This window comes from Xyrauchen texanus, chromosome 21 (genome assembly GCF_025860055.1).
Source record: "Xyrauchen texanus isolate HMW12.3.18 chromosome 21, RBS_HiC_50CHRs, whole genome shotgun sequence".
Classification (NCBI taxonomy): domain Eukaryota; kingdom Metazoa; phylum Chordata; class Actinopteri; order Cypriniformes; family Catostomidae; genus Xyrauchen; species Xyrauchen texanus.
Window position 1 is genome coordinate 21,225,797 of NC_068296.1, and position 27,579 is coordinate 21,253,375.

Sequence of the window (27,579 nt, forward strand, 5' to 3'; positions counted from 1 at the left end):
ATTTGTCTCCCTACATTTCTTTTTAATCGTTACATTTATGCATTTTGTAAACACGTTAATCCAAATCAATTTACAGTGCATTCAATGTATACATTTTATCAGTTTGTGTTCCCTGGAAATCAACAAAGCTGAATTAATCTTTATTGTCTACTTAAAGTTACTTGATAATTATTTATATGTCAATAAATGGTATATGTATTTGCTTGTCAGATTTGTAGTTTAAAAATCCAAGAGCTCAGTTTAACCAGCTGTGAAATATTTTTTACTTTTGAGACTCCTAGAAAAGAATGGTTTAAATTGTGAGAGTCAAAAAAGTTTTGTTTTCTGCGGCATGAAGTCCCATCTATTCATGGCTTGTCTGGATTGCAAATAGCTGAGAAATCGCAACAATATTCACATGGACTTAAAAACATTTAAAGCACACTATTCTGGGATTCACCTGCTGTTTGCAGCACTATTTCTAGAATGGTAGGCAGTAGTACTGTTCTCAATAACCTACCAGAATGCAAACTGGTTTGTGTTAGCGCTCTGCGCATGCTCTAATCGAGAATGCCACTCGACTTCTGTTCACACGCGTTGGAGTCGCCATAACTGGAACCGGGGATACGGTTAAGGGCTTGCGGAGGTAAGCTACTGACCGCAGATTTCATATAGAGCTATCACTTTAGTTGTGCTATGCATAACATTGTGCACGCTGCACATATCAACTATATGCAATATAGTAGGTCTCAGGCTTTTTGCCCAAAATAACCATAAGTTCTTGATATTAGGACACGCCTATAGGACAGGAGAGTACGGGCCGCGCGAGGGTTTCAGTCCGCGAGCAGCTCGGATGTCTCGGAGGTATTTTTAGAACGGTACGAGAGCGCCTGTGATCGGATAATTAATCGTCGTCCGTTATTATTCAAACTCCGTGGCCATATCCAATCCAGCGTCCACTCTAAAATAAAACACAACTTTTCTCCCCTCACGGGTTAGCCGGCGAGCTCGTTGTAGACAGACAACCCTGTTTTAGCGCGTCAACGGCTAAAGCTACATTGAATCAGTCAGGCTGGGAAACGGCGAGGCCAACTAAAGCTAGTGGTAATCTTTGTATGGTGGCTCTCGTACTCACAGTTTAATGGCTCATTGTAATGGTGATCAAATAGTCATCGAAGGTATTGGTATGTCAGGAAGGATTTTACCATAATACGGAAACCACTGAATATAAACAGAAAATGTTGATACAGAGGAATGACTTGTTTGGGACCCAGGCTCGAGCTGTCTGTAATCCTGTTTAGAATGGTAGACAGAATGCTTTTATTGTTTATTAAACAATGCAGAGTATATAGTTTTTTTGTGTGCCTTCTTTAGAATGGAAAAGGCCAATTCGACAGAAATAGCTGCAGGCTTTGTTATTATCGTCATTTAAACATTTCCTACTGTATGATAGAATGTATAATAGTAGGGAGTTCTCATCATATATAACTAAAGGCGTTTCAGTCAACTAATTAAGTGAAGATTCCACTAAAGTTAGATGTCAGAGAAAATCTAGGATTTGGTGCAATGGAGATGTTGAAGTTTAGAAGGACTCCATTGGGACATGAGTCATGACAAGCACCTGATATATTAACCAGTCAAAGTTGCTGACAAATGCATGTGTGATTGAAAGGGTGGAGCACAAATGTGTTAGATTCCTTTAAGTTCCTCGGTAGAATATAAAGAATTTAACAAGAGAAGAATCCAGCTATATGTATATTATTTACATATATTTTTTGCCCCAAAAAGCTGGTAGAACTGTTTATAATTGAATTTTCCTGTATCTGTTATACATATACTGCTGGAAAACCTAAATGTAGATATATATTTAGTATTTTGCTTAGGATCTTGATAATAGTCATCAACCCTCACTTTGTCATACATAGAGTAGTTTATTCTGTCCCTACCAGTGCCTGTAGCTGGGTGAATCAGAATGGGAGACAACAAGCCGATTTGGGAACAAATAGGATCCAGTTTTGTCCAACATTACTATCAGCTGTTCGACACAGACAGGACTCAACTTGGATCAATATATGTGAGTATTGTGTCAAGTTTTTTTAAGAACAGGATAGTTCTCTCTTGACTAATCCCTTAGCCAAGAGAGAGATGCCAACACAATCATACAAAAGTGTTTTTTTGTGTGTGTGTTTGTCTCTTGTCATCATGTAAGTGTTCAAACCATCCCTTGGTTTATGTCTTACAGAGTGACTATAGATGGCCAGTAACATACAGGTTTTGTCATGTGTTCAACAGAGGAGTCTTTTCAGGCCAGAAATGTTGTTCTGTACTGGACCTTTAAAAAGAGCTCCAAAGTGCTTATACCTTTGACATTTTGAGTAGGAATAGTTGGATAGACTATGTATGAATGATGTTACAAAAGTAGTAACTTGAGGATATTTGCTAAGAAAATCCAACAAGCTCAAATCAAGATCAAATCAGACATAAATGTTTTATTTTATTTACACTTGTGAGTACATCTTGTCAGTTGTTACTGGTCCTTGGAATCAGTGGTTCCCAACCTACAGCACCATTAGTAAGGCTCAAGGACCCCATCATTGAAACAAAACCAAAGTGTAAATACCATTTAACATTATGATTATGACATTTCAGGTTATGATGTTTATTCATCAACTACAATCACAACAAAACCAGACATATAAGCTTTGAAATGCACAATTAGAACAGTCTAATGCTGTTTATTATATAGGGGACATTTTAACTTAGTACAGACTATTTTATCATTAGTTTTTCATAATTATAGTCAATTTGGTAGACAGTACATTTTTATATATATATATATATATATATATATATATATATATATATATATATTACACATATAATGCATTTATTGTTGTTGTTGCTAGTTTGTATGTTTGAGTTGAGAAATACACATTTCAGCATTATCAGTAATCTATTTGTGCATTTTCCTTGATAACCAAGCAAGTTGACTCATGATACTATTTGTTTATTATAATCGAAATAGCATATCGCAATGTTAACTTCAATAATCGCAATATGACATTTTCCCCAAATCGTGCAGCCCTAATATATATATATATATATATATATATATATATATATATATATATATATATATATATATATATATATATATAGCCAATATGTGTTTAAATTAGGGCCACGTCGACGTGAAAAATACGTCGACGCAAAATATGCGCATCGATTCTTCGGACTCAAAACAAAGATGGCGGCGCAGGCGAGTAGTAGCAACACGAGTGGCCCCTCAAGACTATCAGAAGTGCAAGGCAGCATGCACTCGTTCCTCTAAAGTATGGGAATTCTTTATTTAAAAAGAAACAATTCCGTGATATGTCGTCTTTGCAAAATGGAGATGGCCTTCCATTCTAGCACCAGCATCTGAAGAGGCGCCACCCAGTTGCAGCTGCAGATGACAGAGCACCGTAAGTTTTTTTTCAACTCCCCACTTTGCACTCGATGTTGGAGTAGGCTATAATACGTTGTCGACACCTAAAGTTTTTGCTTATAGCTATTAATAATGCGCTTATAGCTATGAATGTCGTGAAAAATACATAGAGGACACTGACAACGAGCTGACAGACAGGACCAAGCAGGTAACATTTAATAAATTCTCAACTTTCAAATTTGGTCATTCAAAGAAAATTAAACCATAAATAGGCCTACTATTTTGTGGCTCTTTAATGTGTCGTGACAGATTGCCTCAGTTAAAGCTGCTCGTGAACCATCATCTTTTCCTTGGTTAATTTATAGCATCAAATAGGCTAAACATGAATGTAGCCTACATCAGAAGGACTGTTGTTTTAACCGCGGAAAGACGTCAGTACAGTAGCCTACAATCCATTATTCAAATTCAAATCCACCGACGTTAATCTTCTCTCTCCTGACTACTTTGTCGGACAAAAATGGCATATTATGATTGATTGATCAGATCGCCAGTCAGTCAAACTCCCGGCAAATGTTTTTTATAAACATTTTATACACCCCCACCCCCGATGAAACCGGTGTTGTCACAAGTCGATTAATCGAATTGGACTGGGAAAAAAAATTAATCGTTAGATTAATCGATGCATCAAAAAAATAAATCGCTAGATTAATCGTTTAAAAAATAATCGTTTATCCCAGCCCGAGGTGTGTGTGTGTATGTGTATATATATATATATATATATAATATTATTATTATTATGTATGCCTAATATATATATTAGGCATACATGTTAAAAAGTTACTGTCTCTTTAAGACTGCTGGCAGAGCACATATTAACAAGAGTGAAGTTGCACAGCCTTTTTATTAGATTGTAATATTTTTTTTATCAACAGCTAACTGTGAAGAACAGAAAGGATATAAAAAAAAAAAGACTACATCAGTGACAAATGGCATGGATCTAATCTTTGAAAATGTATTACACAGTCAAAACAAACTTTTACTCTCAAGCTCTCAAAACGTTGACATTTAAAAGCTCAATTTAGCATATTAATAGATCGATCTTGGGATTTTAAGAATAGATATCGACATCATACAAGTGAATATCGTGATTAATCGGGAAATCAAATTTTTTTTACCCAGACCTAATCCCTATTATTTTTATTTTTAGTCATACATTTTGTTTTTTAGGTTAGGTAAAGCAAAATCCAATTATTTTCACGTACCTCCTGGGGTGCACGAACCCCCGGTAGGGAAACACTGCATTAAATTACAAAATATTTATCTGAATTTAATGTGATTTAGCTGTGATTTATATACATTTTGTTAACATGCAAGAAAACTTCCACTGTACTGCTTGATTGCCTTTAGATTGTCTGCTTTTGCTTATTTGCTTGGCCTCTTTCTCTCTTCCTAGATTGATGCATCATGCCTTACGTGGGAGGGCCAGCAATTCCAAGGAAAAGCGGCAATTGTCGAAAAACTCTCTGTAAGTAAAGAGTGCTAGGTGGGTTAAGGGCCTTTGCATGCTACCAAACCCCTTAAAGAAATAAAAAAAAAAACCTTTGTGTTTAGTTTCATTTAATAAAATTAAATGGCAACAGACAGATTAAATCTTGAGAGAGGGGACCATGTTGCTAAACTGTTATTATGAACAGTGAGAGTAGATGATAATCTATGAAGTATAAATAGAACTGGGGGCTTGAAGTAGCCTTCTACACCCTGCACCAAAAAAATTGTGTTTTGCATTCATATTATTATATTTTATACTAGTGAATGTATCCAGCCAATATGTGTTTATGCTTCATCCAGCTGTTCATCTTTAACAGAAGTTTAGCAAATGTTTGATTTAATTAACACATGTATATAGAGTAGTAAGACTTTCAATTTAAATAATGTATATTAAACGTAATTTTTTCTCTCTATCTCTCCAGAGCTTGCCCTTCACAAAAATTGCCCACAGCATAACAGCACAAGACCACCAGCCCACCCCTGACAGCTGCATAATGAGTATGGTAGTAGGCCAACTAAAAGTAAGTATTTTATTTCTGTGTGTTCTTACAATAAGTTGCTGGAATTTGATAGAGGTCGACCGATTAATCCGTGGACAGCCTAGTGTTGTTGTGGAACACGTGCCCCTAGAGTCATTTTCATCCAGTTCCTAAGGAAGGAGCTAAGTTACTTGGAGAAAACGGTAAGGATTAAATTTGTATAACTTCTTTATATTTAATTAAAAACTTTTGATATGTTACTGCCAACTTCGAGAAAAAACGCGACATGACGTTCGGCTACTTTGGATATTGATGGCGTAGTTGAAGTTTCATTATCACAGCAGAAGGGTTGCATGTGCATCATGTTACAATAAGGAAGCAAGAATTTTGCAATTACAGACAGTGAATCTGAGACTTTATTTGTTCTGTTTGTGTGTCTTATATTTGAGAGGGTTGTCACTCAATGCAGAGAAATAAGTAATAAAAAAGATACCAATGCGCTATAGGCTATTAAAGGACTGGCTTTGGTAAGCTCGGACGTTATCGGTTCTGCTGTCGGTACTGGAGAAATTAAGAAAATACATTTATTATTGCTATAAATAGAAAGTTATTTTATCTCGCCAGCCATTTCTATATGAAACCATTTGTCTGTGACGCAATTTAGCTATTCGCAGTCAGAGAGAGAGAGAGAGAGAGAGAGAGATCTCGCGCACAACGCGAGCCCTGCTAAATGAGTGACAGAACGAAACATTCAAACGTAGCCTGGTTTAGATCTGTGATATTAGTCTTTATTTTAGATTTCGCCTTCCAAAGATTATAAAAATAATATTTATACATAAGCCGCATTGTGTCTAGCACAACTTCCTTCCCTTCACAGCGGTGCACTGACATTTCTCCCTAAAACTCAAACTTAACGTCAGAATCAGCACGATTGGTGATTGTTGTAAAATGCAGTCTAGCTACTGTTGCTAAATGTTATTAATAATAAAAAGAGCGCAAGAGATACCGTTCCCAAGGCGGCGCGCGCTCCGAAACAGACCACAACGAGACAAGCAAAGTATAGACTACTTTGGGTTTCATGTGTGCGTCTAAACGATCAACTATACACAAAAATATGTCAAAACGACCGGCTTGGAGATTCACTTAAACACAGTTTATGTCTTAAATGGACGTAGTTATGGAAATAGTTGGGAGAAAATATGGTGCATCAGGAGCCTATTAGACTCGGTCTTAAAGGGGAAACGGTCTAATGAACATGCTGACGATTGAGCCATTACTGCTAATCAAACAACAAAAGGCAAAGAGAAAATCACTTACAGCTCTTGAATGAATAACTTCTGCATTAATAAGCATTAATCTATCTATGATAAACTATGCAGTGTTATTTTACAATTGATTACTTTATTAGATTTCTTTTTAGACCACACCTGAACAGTAATGTTAGTAGACCTTCCTGAAATTAAATCACTGTGCCTATATAACGTTTATCTTTGTTTATATATATATATATATATATATATATATATATAACAAAAGAACCGTTAAGAATACCGTTGAAGTACCGGATCGATAAGCAGTATTGGTAAGATAGTAATACCATTAAAACCTTAACGATACCCATCTATTGTTTTGGCCTGTGCTTCTCTTGGATGCTCTGAATGTTGGATTACGTGTCTGGATTGCCCCTTAATTAAAGCTGCATTTTGATCTCAACCTTCGTGTCTCAGAGCAGTTTGTAACGCCTGCTTTGTTTATTTTATATATTTGTTATACATTATTTATACAATATGTTTTTACATTATACATTTTTAATTTAAGTGTACAAGTGCAGATTGGTCAAGTGTTCAATAAATGTATTTGTTGAGAAATTTTGTCTATCTTAAGTAATTATTTGTGTTTCAAATAAAAGGTTCAAATAAGAGGTTAAAAACAAGCACATATCGGCCAAAATAAATCGGCAGCATTAATCGGCCATCGGCCGACCCGGATTTCAAAAGATCGGTATCGGCCTGAAAAAAACAATATCGGTCGACCTCTAGAATTTGGACTATTCCTCCAGACAGAACTGGTGTATCTGAGTCAGGTTTGTAGGCCTCCTAAAAGCACATGCTTTTTCAGTTCTGCCCCCAAATTTTTAGATTGAGGTCAGGGTTTTGTGATGGCCACTCTACTACCTTAACTTTGTTGTCCTTAAGCAATTTTGTCACAACTTTGGAGGTATGCTTGGAGTCATTGTCCATTTGGAAGACCCATTTGCGACCTAGCTTTCACTTCCTGTCAGATGTTTTGAAATGTTGCTTCAATATATCCACATAATTTCTATTGTTATTTTCACTGTTCATTGTATGTAAAATTTGTTTGATTCAATCTTTTTGTGAGAAAAAGTCTCACTGTGTACTGTTAATTTTTTATTTTCCCCCTGATATATTACAATTTGCTTCTGAGGCAGGCAGCTATGCTGTTGCAGCTATGCTATTGGCAAATATGGACCTGATTAAGGTCTAGGAGGGCATTATCTCTTCCACATGGTAAAATTAATACAATTATTGATTTTAGTGGTTATAAAAGGTTTAAGCCTGTCTAGATTGCCCTCTTGCTGTACCTTATGTGCCATGGCATAGATTTCATAAATACAAGGGTTTTGGAGTTGTGTGTGTTTGTCTATCAGGCTGACGATGACCAGGTTCTGGGCTTACACCAGACCTTTCTGTTGAAAAGTATCCACACTGTCTGGGTTTGCACAACCTTTGAGCTTAAAGACTTTTTGTTGTCACATGGTCTTTCCTCCTCCTCTTAATGACTGTAAGGCCCAGTGCCCGCTTGCATTTACACACTCCATACATGCCCCTCTACTAATGGCATTAAGCTGCACTCAGATCAAGCATCTGTGTGACCTTGCCATGAGGGTATGCCATGACATGCAAATCTGTTAACAAGTTTTGCCTGGTGTGTGACTGTTTAATGAATTTGCTTGTGTTTGTGCCTCTAATGGAAACTGGACAATTTGAGTTCTATAAAGAGTTCTGCATTGTAGATGTTATGAGAGAAAAGAAAATTTGTCTGTTAAGTAGGTTGCTTGAACGTTGTCTGAAAGTGTATGGCTTTAGCAGTGGTACTTTAAAGGAGAATGAAAGATGCAACTTTTCCAAGAGGGTTTTACCATGCTAACTGTTTTAACCGCTATTAACGGCTACTAATAAACCCCATTTATTGACTAGTCTGTTGATAGATGACTAGTTGACCATCGTGACACATCCTTACTTGACCCTGCTACCTCTTCACAGTGGGTGAAACTTGGCATGTTTGGGATCTGTTGTGTTTCCATTAAAGGGTCATTTCACCCAAAAATAATAATGATATTATTTACTCACCCTCATGCCGTCTCTAACCCGTATGACTTTTTCTTCTGCGGAACACTCAAAGATACTCTCTGGCGCCGGCGTCTTTGTTTTGGTCTGACGAATCGACGCGCATATTTTGCGTCGACGTATTTTTTGCGTCGACGTCATCGATTACGTCGACGCGTCGTCCCAGCCCTAGCAGGCATCACATCAGGTTTTCTGTATGACTCTTTTCCTAGAACCCTTCATTACAGAATATATCAAACAATTATTCAATACTTAAGTCTTCACTTTTCTCTGTTGTTTCTTAAACAATATAGTATGTTTTTTGTTGTTGTTTTTTAGCAACAACAAGCCTTGTATAAATGTGTGCAATTTGCTAACCACATAGGTAAATCTAGAAAATTGGACAAAAAATGCCAAACATAAGCAAAGCAGCCTATTTAAAATGTAAATTCTTCTATTAGTGGAGGTGCATTACTCGTATCTGTTGCCACATCTCTAGTTCTCTCACCCAAGTGAGGGAGTGTTTACCACGGCATGTAGCGTTTATGTCAGAGCTAGCATTTGCTAACTTTGATGTAACTTTATATACATTAACTACATCGTTTATGTGGCCTGCTCGTCATTGATTATCACTAGAAAAAACGTAACTTGGGAACAACAATTTGTCACTGTATGCCCTGTCCCCTCAATCTCTCACAAAGTTAACACCACATTAGCAACATCCCTTAATACATGTTAACTAAATTAGGTAGCTTGCGCACCTAGCTAGGTGGCAAATAGCTGGCAAGCAACTGAAAATAGCACCCTAAAAAAAACTGCAAATACATATGTAGCTAATATGTATATCTAATATTCGCTAAATCACTTTGGGTGAGGGGTAAAGATGAGTTTAGGTACAGATGATGCATTCAAATCAGATTGGGATATTCGACTTGATAACTCCGATCTCCAAATAAAGACATGCCAGATGCTCAGAAGATGACGTTAAAGGAAACGACTGCAGTGCTCTCGTTAGTTTAGCAGGTGTTTGACAGTCACCAGAGATGACTCCTAGAAACCCAATTCATAAACAATCTGCAACACTAGCATGTGTGCTACAGGTGTAAGAGGCAAATTGCTAATGTTATCTAGCTAGCTTTGCTAGCATCACTTACAGCTGACCTTTCTTTATGCTTCCTCTCTAAGTGCCGATAAAAGTTTGACGTGCTACCTATTTGGAGCTTGACCATTTTGGACCCTATTGACTTACATTGTATGGACAAACACACATCCTTCAAAATATCTTTGTGTTCTGCAGAAGAAAGTCATAAGTTGGAGACCATATGAGGGCAAGTAACTGATCTTTTGGGTGAACATTCCCTTTAAGCTTAGATGGCGGGTTTCAATTAGACAAAGTGTACTTTATGAAGCAATGTGTGAACATAAAGAATTGACTTTTTAGCATAGCTCTTGATCTTGTACATGTGAATGTGTTCTGGAGAACAGGTGCTACAGTTTGGGAAATATTATGTCTATGAATGTCGCAGACAGTCATAAATGACATCATGGAGCTCTGTTTGGGGTGTTGGCAATAACCAGCATTAGCACTTAGTTTGCAAGCAATGCATGGGTTATCTCACAAAGAATACGATTATAAACATTTAAAAACAGAGGATTTTGATTTATGTATTGGTCGTATGTATATATTAAAACATGGTTACAATAATCTAATATAGAGACAAAGCAGCCTTGTCCTGGGTTAAATCACATCCTTTACCAGAACTGTGTAAAAAAACAAACCAGCCCATCATCTAACTTTGCTTGTTTCTTATTTAGTTTTAACTTGACCTACCTAACCTTTCCCATGATTAACTCAAGAATCAAGATCAAAACAGTAATTTGTTTATTTGTATGTATACTGGGCTGAAAGAAAAAGAGAATGTCTGTTACATTACTCTCAGCCTTTAATTTGGCTTCATTACAGTTGTAGATTGTGTCTTCCTGTTGCTGGTTTAATATTCCTTAACTTGCTGAGCATATCAGCTGACTTTTTAGTCTAAGTTTGATTATTTATTGATTATGTTGTGCAAGTGTTGCAGAACTGTATGAGAACTTCTAAGTCTGCTGTGTGTTTCTAAATTTGTTTAGGCAGATGATGACCCCATCATGGGATTCCATCAGAGTTTCATCCTGAAGAACATTAATGAGGCATGGGTTTGCACCAATGACATGTTCCGCCTTGCGCTGCACAATTTTGGTTAAACGCCCCATGGCTAGCAAAAGGGAAGCGGTGCAAGGTGGAGGATGCGGTTCTACCCTGGTGACGCCTGAACCCATCAAACAGCCCTTCATTCATCACACTCAAGAGAAACAGCACCGGATTATAGCAGTCAATCACAGAAAACATTGCAGGCATATACAGTACTGCCACTTTTCCAGAAAAGACATGTTTCTTTGCTGAAAGCCCACATATTCATCAAACTGACCCTTTTTCCTTCGCCTACCTGCATGATGATGGGGAGCTTAAGTATCAGAAAACGCCCTGATCAGGACAATTACGTATTAACTTTACCTCTGCTGTTTGATATTTACATTTTAGTTGCTGATTTTGACTTTGAAATAACAACTCTCTTACTGTCTTCTTTGCTTTAGTACAAAGTGTATTATCAGCTTGTTTTTAGAATATGCTCCTGGAAGTTCTTTGCACCTCTTGAAAATTGGAGTCTTCATTAAGTGTGATGTCAGGATGCTCAAGCTATCCAAAGAACACCACTCTAATTTCCCCCTCGCTTCAGGCCAGTCAGTGTGCTTCTCACTTTCTGCTCACTGCTCTGTGTGACTTTAATTACCAAGCCACGATACACAATAAAACCTTTGACTTTTTCTTAACAATGTTATCATCCCCCTGTCTCGTTTTGCATCTGCCTTTTCCCTTTCCTGTGCTTGCCTCTTCATACTTTAGATGCTTAATATTAGTTTCTCTATATAATTTCTTGGTTACAAATTCAGTCTTGTTATAGGTGGCCAGTTTTTCTTGAAGCAGCTTGTCTTAACTATGAAGTAGTTTTGAACTGTAGGACAGGGCTATGATTAGCAGTTTAACTTAAACTTGCAACATGTTGTCCATTTTATCTATGTACAAATGGCAGAATTATCAATGAAGGCTCTTGTTGGAAAGTGTATATGCAAAGGTAAAAATATGATACACACCCTGGTGATGCCACGTCAAGAAAGCAATGTTAAGTATTGAGACAGATATAAAAAACAAATTCAGATGACCTTTCTCAGTAGTTTTATTATTTTATCCTTTTAAGTTTAGAGCTTCCATTTCCCCTTGATAAAAATCTTTTAAGTAATGGGGTGTGGAAAATTGTGTGACAAAAGCTAATAGGAATGTAAATGCCATTGAGTTTGTAGTATTACAAAAGCTCTTCATGTTTTGGTGCATTCTCTTCTTTATTGATTTTAATAGCTTATATTGTGGCACTACCAGTACAAGAAGGAATGGTAACATTAAAGACATTTAAAGCCTAAAACTTGAAATTAATACTGGTTTGGGGGAATAAGAGATAACTAGCCCTTAATTTTTCACAAGATGTTTACAGTAAAGGAGTAATGGTCTATGATTAGGATTATAAAATCCTCTTCATAGAATTTAAAGGCCTTTGTGCCATGTGATGGTATGTATATTTTTAAAAGATGTCTCCTGCATTGTAGCTGTGCACTGAAATATTCGGACCGAACTGCAAGAACATCACTTTTTCACAATTGTTTCCTGGACATATTTTTGTGTTATTGTATATTTAACGCTTGCTCAACCCTGCCGACATCCACTGTCTCAGTGGTTTGAGAAGAGCAAAAGAAGGCTTGATTTCCCCTCAAAAAAACAAAAATAATACAATGGGAATACGTCAGAAAACTATTTCAGTTGCCTACATGTTTGTGAAAATAAAGGAGATCAAAGTAAAGTCTGATGGTATTGTTATTTCTGTAAGTTAATGCTCAACTACACTGAAAATGTAAAGGTGCTTTGGGAGCCATTTGGCCTAAATGAATATATAAATACATGCATTTATTCACGCTGGTGTAGAAAGTGAGGATCCTCAAACGGTATCCAATGATCTTTTAATTTTTTCTATATAGGTGAATATTTCTTACTCTTCTGTTTTCAACTTCTCTGATACAAAGTTGATTATGTAATTTTCTGTTGACCACAGCCTATAAAATCTAAATATTGAAACATAAACTCAGCAAAAAAAGAAACTTCCCTTTTTCAGGACACTGTATTTTAAAAATACTTTTTTACAAATCAAAATAACTTTACAAATCTTTATTGTAAAAGGTTTAAACAATGTTTGTCATGCTTGTTCAATGATCCATAAACCATTAATGAATATGGTCCAGTGGAACAGTCATTAAGACAGCTTACAGATGGTAGGCAATTAAGGTCACAGTTATAAAAACTTAGGACACTAAAGAGACCTTTCTACTGACTCCAAAAGGAACACCAAAAGAAAGATGCCCAGGGTCCCTGCTCATCTGCATGAACGTATCTTAGGCATGCTGCATGGAGGCATGAGGACAGCAGATGTGGCCAGGGCAATAAATTGCACTGTCTGTTCTGTGAGACGCCTAAGACAATGCTACAGGGAGACTAGAAAGACAGCTGATTATCCTCGCAGTGGCAGACCATGTGTAACAATACCTGCACAGGATCGGAAACATCCGAATATCACACCTGCGGGACAGGTACAGGATGGCAACAACAACTGCCTGAGTTCAACCAGTAATGCACAATCCCTCCATCAGTGTTCAGACTGTCTTCAATAGGCTTAGAGAGGCTGGACTGAGGGCTTGTAGGCCTGTTGTAAGGTAGGTCCTTACCAGACATCACCGGCATGGTGATGGTCTGACTCACGTTTATTGTTGATTACACTGAGGCCTGTACTCTGGAGCGGGATTGATTTGGAGGTGGAGGAGACGTCATGGTCTGGGGCGGTGTGTCACATCATCGGACTGAGCTTGTTGTCATTGCAGGCAATCTCAACGCTGTTCATTACAAGGAAGACATCCTCCTCCCTCATGTCGTACCCTTCCTGCAGGCTCACCCTGACAAGACCCTCCAGCATGACAATGCCTCCAGCCATACTGCACGTTCTGTGCATGATTTCCTTTAAGAAAGGAATGTCAGTCTTCTGCCATTGTCAGCAAAGACCCCAGATCTCAATCCCATTGAGCACATCTGGGACATATTGGATCAGAGGGTGAGGGCAAGGACCCTACGAAATGTGCAGTCCATGAGGAGGCGATGCACTGCCGTACTTGATGCAGCTGGTGGCCACACCAGATACAAACTGATACTTTTGATTTTGACACAATATATATTTTGGTGGCCAAAGGTTTGGAATAATGTACAGATTTTGCTCTTGTGGAAAGAAATTGGTACTTTTCACCAAAGTGGCATTCAACTGATCAAAATATACAGTCAGGACATTAATAATGTGAAAAATTACTATTAAAATGTGAAGACATTTTTTTCAGAACTTGAACTACTTCAAAGAGTTCTCAAAAAACCCTCCATGTGCAGCAATGACAGCTTTGCAGATCCTTGGCATTCTAGCTGTCAGTTTGTCCAGATACTCGGGTGACAATTCACCCCAAGCGTCCTGTAGCACTTGCCATAGATGTGTCTTGTCAAGCACTTCTCACGCACCTTACAGTCTAGCTGATCAAACAAAAGCTCAGTGGGGTTAAGATCCATAACACTCTTTTCAAAATATCTGTTGTCCAATGTGTGTGTTTCTTTGCCCACTCTAACCTTTCTTTTTGTTTTTCTGTTTTCTTTGCAATTTTTCCCATAAGACATGCACCCCTGAGTTTTCTCTGTACTGTTGTACATGAAACTGGTGTTACCTGTGTAGAATTCAATGAAGCTGTCAGCTGAGGAAATGTGAGGCGTCTATTTCTCAAACTAGAGACTCTGATGTACTTATCCTCTTGTTTAGTTGAACATCTGGTCTTACACATCTCTTCCTGTCCTTGTTAGAGCCAGTTGTCCTTTGTCTTTGAAGACAGTAGAGTACACCTTTGTATGAAGGCAATTTCAAGCATTGTATAGCCTTCATTCCTCAAAACAATGATTGACTGATGAGTTTCAAGAGAAAGCTGTTTCTTTTTTGCCATTTTACTTAATATTGACCTTAAGACATGCCAATCTATTGCATACTGTGGCAATTCAAAATCAAAGACTATGTTAAGCTTAATTTAACAAACCAAATAGCTTTTTAGCCGTGGTTTGATATAATGGCATGTGATTTTCTAGTAACAAATTAGCAATTTAGCACGATAACTCGCATGGTGTTGGAGTGACGGCTGCTGGAAATGGGGCTGTCTAGATTTAATCACAAATTACTGATGTTGATTAATTGAGGTGATGTTTTTTTACATCAATAAAGTCCTGACTATACTTTGTGATGAGTTGAATTACACTTTTGTGAATTAAAGTACCAATTTCCTTCCGAAACAGCTAAATCTGTACATTATGGCCACCTGTGTGTGTGTATATATATATATATATATATATATATATATATATATATATATATATATATATATATATATATATATATATATATATTATTATTATTATTATTTATTTTATTTTTTCTCTAAAAATATAAATTATCATGTGCATTCAAGAGTTGTCCAGACTGACCAAGAGAGTCAGTCAAGCGATTCACTCCGGAACTGAACAAATCCTTCCAAAAACAGCTGTGCGGGAGTGATATGGTCGGAACACTCACCGGAAGTTAAGGGACGATTGCAAGCTTTTATCAGGGGCAAGCTGAGACTCAAAATAAAATTATAGAGAATTCGACCACTCCCAGCGATTTATCCCCCTTTCCTAATTTATGGCTTCCAGTTCCAATATGGACATAGAGGGCGCGACCCAGCACCTTCGGGACATCTTAAAACTGGATCGTACCGGTAAGTCGCCGGGAAAAGGAGCGTCTAGGCCGCGGCGGGATGATGCTGCGCAGGGCCTAATTTCAGCGCCAACCACCTGACTTTAGCCGCTGAAAAACGTCGTATTTTTTGGAATGTTGTGGTTAAATGAAAGTGGAAATATTCACAATATAATTTAGCATACGAGAGCTAAACCTCTGCAGGCACTAGTAACAGCTTTGCACTGATGTCAGTGCTCTGGTAGATAGAAAGTGTGAACTTGAGTGTTTTTATGCTACACAAGTTCAGATATTATTCAAGATTCCACACCATTTCATATTCATCACTGTGATAATCGACATTAATACAATAAATATGTCATATGTTGCTGACGGAGCTTTCTTTAGCCTTGTAATAAATATGTCAAGGATGTTTCCTCAAACCTAATGTAATGACTAACTAGACGGCTGTTTTCAGCATCATAGGTGTGCTCACTAGGTGTTGAGGCAGTTCAAGGATTCACAAATAAGGCTCAAAACTCTTCATAGATTACCATTTTGCGTCAAGAGCCAAGACTGTTTTAAAAATAACAAGTGACACAAATAACAGACAATCGTGCAAAATGTCTGGCAAGCATGATAGTAGTACGCATTGATGTGTTTTTGTAGTCACTATATTTAGAGTCAAAGAGTGTGCAGAACTGATTTTTGGCCTTACCGACTATATCATTTCTCAGAGCCCTCTTTGGTTGAGAGCCAGAGAAAAACATCTTTCAACGGAGAGTTGAATGGAGTTCTTGGAGCTGAGCTGATCGGAACAAGTAGACATGCGGCTATGGTGGAGCCGAATACTCACAACTCAGAGAAGCTCAATGAACAGGACACACAGACCATGTATGTTTTTATTGTACCTAACACTATACATTGTTTCCTCATTCTTTATTATATTTTGTTATACAGTGCAAGAGTTATAATGTCTTGTTTAGCTTATGTTGAGTGAATAGGTTATTTCATCAGAGATCTGAAAGACCATGTTAATGTCAAGGAAGCCATAAGTCTTTTGTTTTTCTGTTGTCCAGTTGTCTCTCAGGAGATGATGGATCCACCTGTGTGTCCATCAGAGCAAATAATGTGGAAATTGTGTCTAGTCGCGACTCTAGTATTGACAGTAAAGCTCGGGGCAGCAACAAGGTTTGTGAATTAACAAATGTTTGTTTTGCAATTTGGGGTTCCCACAGTCATATACAGTATATCTAAGCTTTAGAGTGCAAAGCTATAGAATATTTATCTGAGTGCAATCTCTATAGAATTATTTTTAAAATTCTGTTTTAATCGCAAGCAACTATAAATGTTAACGAAATTAATCGGTCAAATTGTGTGGGAACCATGTCAGTTGTATAGACTTTGTGTTATTAAATATTTTTTGCATTGCTGTCTTACAGGTAAAAATTCAGCCAGTGGCCAAATATGATTGGGAGCACAAGTACTACTATGGCAATTTAATAGCTGTGTCCAACTCATACCTAGCTTATGCCATCAGAGGTAGGTTTGCACAATTTGTCTCTCTAGACTCTCACTAGCTGGGTTTTCATCCATGGATTTTTATGCCCATAAAATAACGTATACACTCACTTGAGGTATACATGTTTTATTCGAAAAGAAATGTGCATGAAGTATGATGGAAACATATTTACTGAATAAACTCTTACTAAATTTATTTGGATCACAGATGTGCATCAAAAAAGGTAATGTGTCTGAATAACTTGTTCTTAACGAGACTAACCAGTTGACCAATCATCGCATCTGTTGCTCTGGCCATCATGAAATAACGGTGTCTAGCAAATCCAAAGCCTGCAAAGAGTTTGCAGAGCAAATAAGTCGAATACAAGCTTGAAATGTGCTGGAAAGCAGGTTTATTGACACTTTTATTATGTGACACATGACTAGTGTGGATTATAGATCCACACTAGTCATTAGGGTTGTGCCGATGGACGATATCATCGTCCATCGTGATGGCTGACCAACATCACGATGTAGAGCCACCATCGTGATGCCACGCCTCCATTTGCGAGTCTTGCTAGTGTGACTCGCTAATCCTAGTCTCTTCTATATTTAACCTAAAAACTTTGCAGGGATTGCTCTACTTTGCAGGGATTGCTCTGTAAATTAAATTGAGAATATAACTAATGCATATATGCTATTTTAAATACTGTAGTATATGCCAGAGACGTGACGTGTTATTCTGTGAAAATACCGTGTCAGGCAGGCTACACAAATATTGATCTTGACATTGTTAGCTTCTTGTCTTTTTTTTACATGTCTTACACTGTACATTTAGATTAAAATATGTTATGTTGTAGGCTACAAGAAAATAGCCTTTATTAATTAATTATTAGTAGTTGTAGTGTCTCAGCAAATCTTGCTCATTGTCACATAGCTCTTGTATACACTGAAGCGGCAGTTTAAGATAAACCCAGACCAGCGAACGTCAAATAACTTTTGTCTGGTTAATACTTTTAAAGAAACATTTCCTTGGCCATAAATCCATAATGTCAAATCAAATGAAAGAAACAAGGTGAATATGAATAACACACATTTATTAAAACATAGAAGAACAACAAATAAAACAACAAAACGGGAACAACACTCAGACCGAAACTCGGCATTAACATTTCACTTATAATTAGCAGCACAATTAACTTCAGCACAAGCTACAAAATAAATTATGTTATTGAAATATTGTAAAGTGGTCATATGAACTACACAAATGAACGTTTAAAAAATAATATGCAAAATCGAATAGCTCCGCAACGGATGGCGAAAAATGCGTAAAGAAGTCTAATATCTTTCACCATAGACCATGTTTAAATTTCGATGTTTCTGACCAGAAATACCAACATATTCACTTTATCTGGTTTTAATAAGCTGCGGATTGGTGTAACTACACTACCCGCTGTGCTGAAGACCCGCTCTGATGGAGTACTGGTAGCACATATGCACAGATATTTCCGTGCTAATCTTGCCATGAACGGAAACCTTTTGTCGTTCATTTTCCACCAAGTCAGCGGGTCCTCTTCCCCATCAATGGCCATTTCCTGCAGGTACATGGTCATTTCTGCCTCGACCTTTTGCTCATCAGTGAGTAAAATAACGAAATTATAGTTTTTAAGTGGAAAATAGTATTTATGTAAAGAGAGATATTAAAATAAGAAGTGCACAACTCTTCTTAAGTGAAAGCTAAAAAAAAATGCTTCACGTGTCGTGCAACCTACTGATAAAGTGCCGACGAGTCATTAGTTGGGTTAGTAAAATAACGAAATAATTTTTCATATAATTTTTGAAAATTATATGAAATTACATAATCCCCACCCCCCCGCCCCACCCCACCGACGATATCATCGTCCATCGCGATGTTTTACTGTCAACATCGTCAACTGCCAATTTAGGGGCCATCGCCCAACCCTACTAGTCATGCAACGATACACAAATTTCACGATACGATTAAAAACAAAAACACTTTTTTTCACTCAAACCCATTCAAGGATTCAACACAAAATCTTTTAAATCATGTAAATGTAAAGTAACTTGAACAATAGAACTGCATTTATTTTGTTTGATTGTAATGAGAAAAAATGATTTCACAATATTCATGTTTGTCTTGAGAAAAATGTGTTTTTCTACACTCAGGTCATTTATATTTTGATAGCACTTTACACAATACACATAGTTTCAAAGCAGCTTTATATAGAATCATGCCTTAATGTATTAAAGCCCCCTGTGATCAAGCTAAAGTGACTGTTGCAAGGAAAAAAACTCCTTTCGTTGTTATTTAGTGGTGAAAAAAAAAAAACTCAAGAGGAACCTGACCTCTGGTTTTACGATATATGTATGTAGAACAATATGATTTAGATTTAGCAGCTTGAGTAAAACCGATCAGCACATGTTTGGGATTCATACTCTGAGGTTACCAGAGCCAGCCAGATCAAGCTCCATTCCTGCTTGGTGTCTGACTCGACTGCTACGTGTCGCTGAAAGATGATGACAAACTACAGCCGGTGCCAGCCAGACATCACTTCAGTCTTTTATGATGGACTTCAGAGGATGAACTGATGCCAACTCCAACTGTAAGACATCGGATACTTCATATGCCACTGCCTGAACCTTGGATTTAGGATGGACCCCACCGAACCTCACTGAAATGACCTACCAGTTGAACTGCGAATCACCTCATCATTTAACTCTGTGTGCATCACTTTTGTTTATTTATGGACTACACTCTTGAAATGTAATGCATCGACTATCAGTTAATTGCCATCAAAAGCCTTCATAAGCCAACTAACAAAGGACAATGCATCAATGTGAACTTCTGCAGTTAATCCAGGATGAACCTCAAAGCAAATATTTTTTTTTATTATTATTATATACAATGGACCTTAACGCTTAATTCATTTACAAATTTGAAACTATGACTTGTACTGCACACAAATAACTAATATTGGCATTATATTAATTTTGTTTAGCCAGACGAGAACTGGCCCCCACAGTGAGTCTGGTTTCTCCCAAGGATATTTTTCTCCATTAACCAACATCTTATGGAGTTTTGTGTTTCTTGCCACAGTCCCCTTTCAGCTTGCTCACTGGGGTTCAAAATACAATTATTATTTAAATATAGAGTTTTTATATAAAATGTACGATCATATTTAATCAAACTACACAATGATGGTTTAAGACTTTATAAATATTACAGTAAAATGTTTGTTAATGCGTGATTTCCTGTTAAGCTGATTTGAAACTATGTGTGTTGTGAAAAGCTTAATACAAATAAAAATGACTTGACACGTAATTTTTTTGGCCTCCTCCTCCCATTTCACTTTGCATGTAAACTTTACCAGCGTTATTACCGGCTTATAACATGTGCACAAGTGTTGTGCTCATACATATTTACATTTCAACATCAAAAGAAGAGAATAATAAGTCTCATGTAATCACAGGTTTCTTACATTGTCAGATTTTTGAATAAGCTTATTTTTGTTACTTACGAGCGTCTTGCTCCATGTCCTCTGGGAGAGGCTGGATGTTAAATGCAACTTTGCTGCTGCTGTTTCTGCGCACCGATTTGCGCTGTGATGTAGATAAAACAACAGGTGTGATGTACTGTAGCACTGAGACTGAAAGGTGATCTTCTCACCTATGTTCTGTAGATATGTTGCTCTGTTTTTCCTGTGAGTGCCCAATGCTTTCACAGGAGATTGTTTCGCAGCTCTGTGTTGCGCTGCTTGGTTTTAATTACACTATGTGTGTATGTATCGTATGATACATATGTTATTGAATTGTGAGTGTCGTATCGTACAACACAACACGATACAATATTTACATATATTATACATTATATACATTTTACACCCCTAATCAGCACTGCAAAGACATCAAGGAACACAAACACACAGTGCTCCTAGAACTTTATTACATGCTGTTGCTCCAAAACATGAGACAGTCAGTCAGGCTACAGCAGTGGGATAGTGAATTTCACCGAACTCTCAATGGATGTTAAGGACAGTTGCTAGCTTAAAATACTGTGTGCTCTAAACCATAAATATTTTATTAATAATAGTCAGTGGCTTCAATTCCTCCAGAAGTGACGATTTAGTTTTTTTGAACACATTGTATGGAAATGCGGCTTTATTCACACATTGTTTTTGAGATTATTATGTTTTTTTGCTTAAATTAAATTAGCAACCTGGAAGGAAACATAGCTTTTGTTGTGTATTGCTTGGGAGCAGTTTTACATTGTAGCACACTTTTTTTTTTTTATTGAATATTTATTGTATTAAAATAAATACTTTATAATTGTTTTTCGCTCATAGGTGCAAACAACCATTCTATGATCCGTGTTCTCCGGCTGGGTTCGACAGAGCGCTCACTGCTGAAGGGCTTCACTGGTGCAGTTACAGACCTTGCCTTTGCCCACCTGGACTCCACCCTGTTGGGCTGCGTGGATGAGGCTGGAAACATGTTCATTTGGCAGCTCACCAGCCACAGCAGCAAAATACAGTATCCTCTGAAAATTACTTTTCGTCCCTATCACTGGTCCTAACCAGGCGCAAAAAGATTCCAGTGAAAAGTTAGAAAATTATTTCACTTAATCTATTCAATGAATACGTGACTTGAATTACACATATTATATAGATGAATAACATTGGGATATATACATCTATCATAAATCCAGAGGAGCTGAGTGGTTCCTATCAAGGTTTTTTCCCTCCACTAACTAATATATTATGGAGTTTTTCTTTGCCACTTAAATCCTTGCTATTATATCAGCAAAATCAGGAGGTTAATAGGATTGACCTCTTTTGCATATTGTAGTATAACGTGAGTGAGCAGGTGTACTGTGATTTTTCTTTTTAACCAAAATGTCTCACAGCGATGAAGTGATAGTTCACATCCGGAGGCCTGAGGACACACCGCTGAACTCCAACCGCAGACTTATCTGGTGTCCCTTCATTCCAGATGACAATGATGAGAACCCAGAGGATCCGTGTCAGACACTGGCACTACTTCATGAAGACAGAGTACGTTTTCTGTGGAATTTGACATTTTTGTCTCTTTCTTTCCTAAGTCTCCTAATACTATTAGGTTTTTGTTTTTTCAGATAAAAAAATGTATCGGTTGATTCTCAAACACAATACAGATTAAAGCAAAGTATACACGTACAGATGTCAACCATTATCCCCCTTTAACCCCCATTAATTCCCTTTCCTCCTCCCAGTCTCCAAACCCCCAAAAGAGATTCCCATGGTCCAAGCAAGAGTATACACATATATATACTTTTTGTATAATTGTCACCTAGTTTAATAACTGCCCCATCACCCAATACACATAGTCTGGGCCAAAATGTAATTTGAGTATCTAAAACCTCACAGATAAAATTCTGGACTCTCAATTCTCCAACTGAAATCGCCAGCAGGTAGGTGTGTCTTTTAAACCAAGCCTAAACAATCTAGAGGAAGTCCAGTAGAAACGATGCAAAATCTAAAACTGAATAATGCCTTGCATCCCTGGACATTCTTTATTTTTTTTATTCTTTTCCACTCTCCATCCTCCAATACCAAGTTCAAATATCTTACCCATAACCTCTTAAGAGCTTTTCAGGGCCCATCACTAAGACTCTGAATCAACAAGTAATAATATACTGATGCTTCATGCCCCTTTCCAAAGGCTGTGAGCACCATAGAGAGTGTGTCTGCAGCTTTAGGGGGCTGTGTACTGCTACCAAATATTTGTTCAACATAAATGGCTCAACTGCTAATACCTGAAAAATTGAAAAACTTGAAATCACAAATTGCTGTGCTATATTTTCAAATGATCTCAAAGCTCCATTTTCATAAGTCACCAAGTGTAGCAACAAAACTCTCAATCCATTCTTTCCAGCAAAAGGGGGAATTCTTAATACACAATTTGGGATTCAGCCATTTGCTTGAGAAAGCATTTAGGTAAATGTGTAGATTGAACAAACAGGAAACTTTTATCCATACTGAATGTAAGTGTGAAGTAATGGGATGCAGTTTTACTTCTCCAGGCAGTTCGATAGAAAGACTTTGCAATGACTTCAAGGACTGCTTGTTCAATGTTGTACCAAGGAGGGGCTCTCTTAGGTGGAAGAGACCAATGGGCCAAGCATTAAGTTTAAAAGCATAGTAATAAAACTAAACATTTGTCAATTGGTCTATCTAACTAACTGGAATGCAACCAAGGTCGTTTCCATTCCAAATAAAGGACTTGGATATTCTATCAAGTTGTTTAAAATAAGAAATTGGAACTTCTAATGGGAGAGACTGTAGTAGATCATTGAATTTTAGGATACAATTCATTTTTATAACATTGACCTTCCCAACCATAGACAAATGTAGTGAAGCCCACCTATCCACATCACACAAAACTATCAGGTTTTTAAAAATATTTCACTCTGTCACTTTCTAAACCATATTTTCACTTGTACCTGCAGGCTGAGGTTTGGGATCTTGACATCCTCCGATCCAATAACAGCTCATGGCCTGTGGATGCCACTGACCTGAAAGAGGGCTTCATCACCATTAGAGGGCACACTGCAGTAAGTCCTGCTGGCCTCTCATTTTCTAGAGTGTCTACAATTAGCTGATTAAGAAATTATAATATTACATAATTACATTTTATGTAATTAAAATACCAGATCAGTAATTTAAGTGGTATGATGTTTTATTAGATATGCTTCTTTTTCTGTGCAGCGCATTAGTGAGGGAGCACTGTCCCCCGATGGCACTGTCTTGGCTACAGCCAGCCATGATGGATATGTAAAGTTTTGGCAGATCTACATTGAGGGACAGGACCAACCCAGGTGCATGTTTGAGACAGTAACTGACTTTACAAAAAGGTTGTGTGGGATAAATGTAAGAAATATCACATGAGCAAGTGATAATGCTAGTTATCACAACTGTGCTGATATTCAGTACAAGATCACTATTGTGAGTGTTATAGTATTTTATACAGTAGTTAAACAAGAAGTTAAAGGGATAGTTCACCAAAAATGAAATTCTCTCATTATTCACTTACTCTGATGTCATCCCAGATGTGTATGACTGTCTGCAGCAGAACACAAATTTTAGATAAAGATAGAGCTCTGTCAGGTCCTTATAATGGAAGTACAAAGGTGCCAGCACTTTGACAGTCCAAAAGTCACATTTAGGCAGCATAAAATTAATCCATGTGACAGTCGATCAATGATTGTCTTCTGAAGTGAATAGATAGGTTTATGTAAGAAACAAGTCGATAATTAAAACGTTTTTGTGGTTGACTGTCTTTAACATGTTAAGTGTTTTATTTTTTTTATTTTGATAGAAAATGCTTTAAGTGAAAGTAGTGTTTTTCTCCTTGTATTACAATTGTTTTTAAAGTGCTGCAGTTTTTCCCTCACTGTCATTTGAGTGTCTCTCTATCTTCCATCTTGAATATGTATTTACTGATGTTTTGAAATCACAATGATAGGAAACAATTACAATGCACTCGAATGATATGTTTTTGACTAAATATTCGATGAAATTCTCCTGCTTTTTATGGAAACATGACAGAAGACGTGCGCAGAATGGCATTGATCTTACTTGATCTTTCCCCTGCATCTGCTTTGATCATGTAGCATCCGTGTTATCTCGCATAACTCGCCTATAGTTGAACCTGATTCGAGTCTGCAACTGGATGCATCTCTACATTTGCGACACGTTTGGGTGCAGTTTGAGTGCAAAGACGCTAAAATATGGGATAAACTATGTCCCATCTCACACAGTTATTTGCTGTCAATTAAAAGTAACATTTTCTGTAAGTACACAGTAACATCTTGCTTTCAATGCGTTGATTTAGGTTTATTTATGAATCACAATCTCATTATGTATTAGATTATGTAGGCAATTCCATTAGTTTGGCTATTGATGTAAGAACTGTTGTCATTTAAGTAAGGTTCTTTCATAATGTTTACCCATTTAACTGGTATAAAATTTAGCAAGTTTTGGCAAGCCACGCACAGAATGCAACGGCAGTTTCACCTCTCTACTCAAAACTTCCTGTAATCAGTCCACTCTAGCTCCACTTCGGGTTTTCCATTTTTCGCTCACTCTGTGCTCACTGGTGAGAGAAATTCTGCACTGAACAAAAACACAGATTCTACTACTTTCATTAAAATCACAAATCTAGGGATGGAACAATATATATATATATATAGAAATATTGTGTACCAAAATATATGATGAACCACATTTAGGCAAAACTTGATATTTTGAAATTGACAAGATTGTTTTCTGTCCGTGTGATCATAAATGAAATGACTATCAAACATCAAAATCTCTGTTGTTTTTTCTACACTGTTTACAGGGTTCGCACAAGGGCCTTGAAGTGCTTAAGGTACTTGAATTTAGCTTTTAGAAATTTAAGTACTAGAATACCTGGAAAATTGCATTGTTTTGTTAAAGTGCTTGAGTAACATTTCTTCTGTGTAATGTATATGCATCAAAAATGTTATCCACGCACTCCACTTTCATTGAATAATTTACATTCACATTTAGTGGTCAACCGATATACGTTTTTAAATGGCCAATGCTGATATTTAGAGAGCAGGGTGGCCGGTAGGCTGATACATGCCGATATATCACAAAGTTAATATAGTAAATAAAATAAACATAAAATTGCAACAAAATTATATATATATATACATACTCTTATTTACCACTATATTTACTCAATTTCACATAAAATTTGTAATAAGAATAGTAGATTTAAATCAAATATTAGTAATTTATTTGCACATGAAGAAATTGATAATATAATAGGAGGAAAGAAATAACAGTACACAAAGTAGTCTAGCAACCATGGCATGTCCACGTTAGCAGTCGCATTTTCTCAAATACTGAATCAAACCAATTGTACATACAGTGCATAGTGAATAAGACATTTATTTATAGCACATGTGAAGTGCTTTTACTTTGAAGTTGCATTTACATGCTCATGCAGATCCAGCACAAACAGCAGTCTCGTGACAGTTTAAACAGCCTTAATCACCTGCTTGGAGTGACCATCATGATTTGTGAATCAGAGGAACTTTTGATCCTGAAGTTTTGATTCTGTCAGATGGAATACGTTTGTGAATTACATCTGTTTAAAAGATATATTTGCAAATGGTATAGCAGTTTTATTGATATTTGCCTTGTATCATTAGAAAAGAAAGTTAAAATTGACAGGGAACTGCTGATGAAAGACTGATAGAATACATGCTTTAGAGGTAAATAAATGAGCTCTCCACAGGATGCTGGATCTGCTCGAGTTTTGTGAGGTTTGTTCATTACATCTGTTTAAACGAGATGGGCACGTCAGATAGTATAAGATATTAGTTTTATTGATATTTGCCTTTTTATCATTAAACAAGACAAGTAAAATTTACAGGGACCTTTTGAGGGGAGAGAGGGCGAATGGAAAAAGCTGAGCAATTTTACATTATGAGATCAAACGCATCTGCCGCTGATATGCAGACCGTTACATTTGAGACTGTGTTGCACACCGGTATATTATTGTATTAACACGATGGCACGTAACAACAAAATGAACCGTGACTGGTTGTTTACATGTCTCAGTCACTTCATATGCAAGTAGGCGATTTTCGGCACCAAACAGGAAAATGTATCAGCCGATAATTAAAAAAGACAGAATATTGGCAGATTTATTTTCCTCAGCGATATATCGGTCGACCACTATTCACATTTAGCAGATGCTTTTATCAAAAGTGACTTACAAAATGATGAACATAAACAATTTATTATGTGGGGTTGGAAGCACATACCACTAATGAGGAACACCGAATATAATGATCTGGAGAGCTACTTTCTGCCTTGTTGCTATGTAACAAACAGATGTTTCTCATTCTTTGACCGCAGGGAGTGAGAGTGGACATAGGCCTGCAGGAGTGAGTTGAAGTAAAAGGAGGCTGTCCTGAAGGCCAAAGTAAAAGCCTTGAATTTTATGCAGGCAGGTACTGGTAGCCAGTGAGATCAAGAGTGTAGTGACGTGAGCCTTCTTTGGTTGGTTGATCAACTGCCGTAGCTTAACTATGCTAGTTGGGATGCTGGCCAACAGAGTATTGCAGTAGTCAAGGGTTGATATGACCAGAGCTTGCACCAGGAGCTATTGCTGCATATTCAGACAGGAAGGGTCTGATTTTCCTGATGTTTGTAAAGCGCATACCTGCAAGACCAAGTGGTTGATGAGATGTGACCAGTTAAGTTTAGCTGGTCTTTAAACACCACTCCCAGGTTCTTTTTGTCCATACTGAAGGTTTGGACAAAAAGAAGAAGAACTGAAGT

The 27,579-nt window shown here is 37.1% G+C and overlaps 2 protein-coding genes across 5 annotated transcripts in view; both read left to right on the top strand.

Annotated features, from left to right (window-relative positions):
- Positions 1 to 545: 545 nt before the first annotated feature.
- nutf2 (nuclear transport factor 2) lies at positions 546 to 12,717 on the top strand. Of its 2 annotated transcripts, none has more exons than XM_052152810.1 (5): positions 546 to 625; positions 1,929 to 2,053; positions 4,860 to 4,931; positions 5,377 to 5,475; positions 10,908 to 12,717. In XM_052152810.1, exons 2-5 carry the CDS (start codon positions 1,952 to 1,954, stop codon positions 11,019 to 11,021), a joined length of 387 nt encoding a protein of 128 aa, XP_052008770.1. In that variant the 5' UTR covers positions 546 to 625; positions 1,929 to 1,951; the 3' UTR covers positions 11,022 to 12,717. The 2 variants fall into 2 exon arrangements, with proteins under 2 accessions (XP_052008770.1, XP_052008771.1); XM_052152811.1 differs by having other exon boundaries at positions 587 to 625; positions 1,910 to 2,053.
- Positions 12,718 to 15,573: 2,856 nt separating this feature from the next.
- Positions 15,574 to 27,579, top strand: part of edc4 (enhancer of mRNA decapping 4) — a 41,097-nt gene continuing 29,091 nt past the window's right edge. For 2 of the 3 annotated variants that reach the window (XM_052152827.1, XM_052152829.1), the window contains exons 1-9: positions 15,574 to 15,746; positions 16,441 to 16,597; positions 16,783 to 16,894; positions 17,146 to 17,245; positions 21,568 to 21,754; positions 22,128 to 22,275; positions 23,709 to 23,813; positions 23,968 to 24,077; positions 25,601 to 25,630. In XM_052152827.1, the coding sequence (XP_052008787.1) occupies positions 15,671 to 15,746; positions 16,441 to 16,597; positions 16,783 to 16,894; positions 17,146 to 17,245; positions 21,568 to 21,754; positions 22,128 to 22,275; positions 23,709 to 23,813; positions 23,968 to 24,077; positions 25,601 to 25,630 (1,025 nt within the window). In that variant the 5' untranslated portion in view covers positions 15,574 to 15,670. The remainder of the gene's footprint in view (positions 15,747 to 16,440; positions 16,598 to 16,782; positions 16,895 to 17,145; positions 17,246 to 21,567; positions 21,755 to 22,127; positions 22,276 to 23,708; positions 23,814 to 23,967; positions 24,078 to 25,600; positions 25,631 to 27,579) is intronic. The other variant, XM_052152828.1, reaches the window with a different exon arrangement.

Coding starts and splice junctions, on each gene's coding strand:
- nutf2 (XM_052152810.1), top strand. CDS start 1,952: ATGGGAGACAACAAGCCGATTTGGGAACAAATAGGATCCAGTTTTGTC. Junction 2,054..4,859: donor CTCAACTTGGATCAATATAT/GTGAGTATTGTG, acceptor CTCTCTTCCTAG/ATTGATGCATCATGCCTTAC. Junction 4,932..5,376: donor CAATTGTCGAAAAACTCTCT/GTAAGTAAAGAG, acceptor CTATCTCTCCAG/AGCTTGCCCTTCACAAAAAT.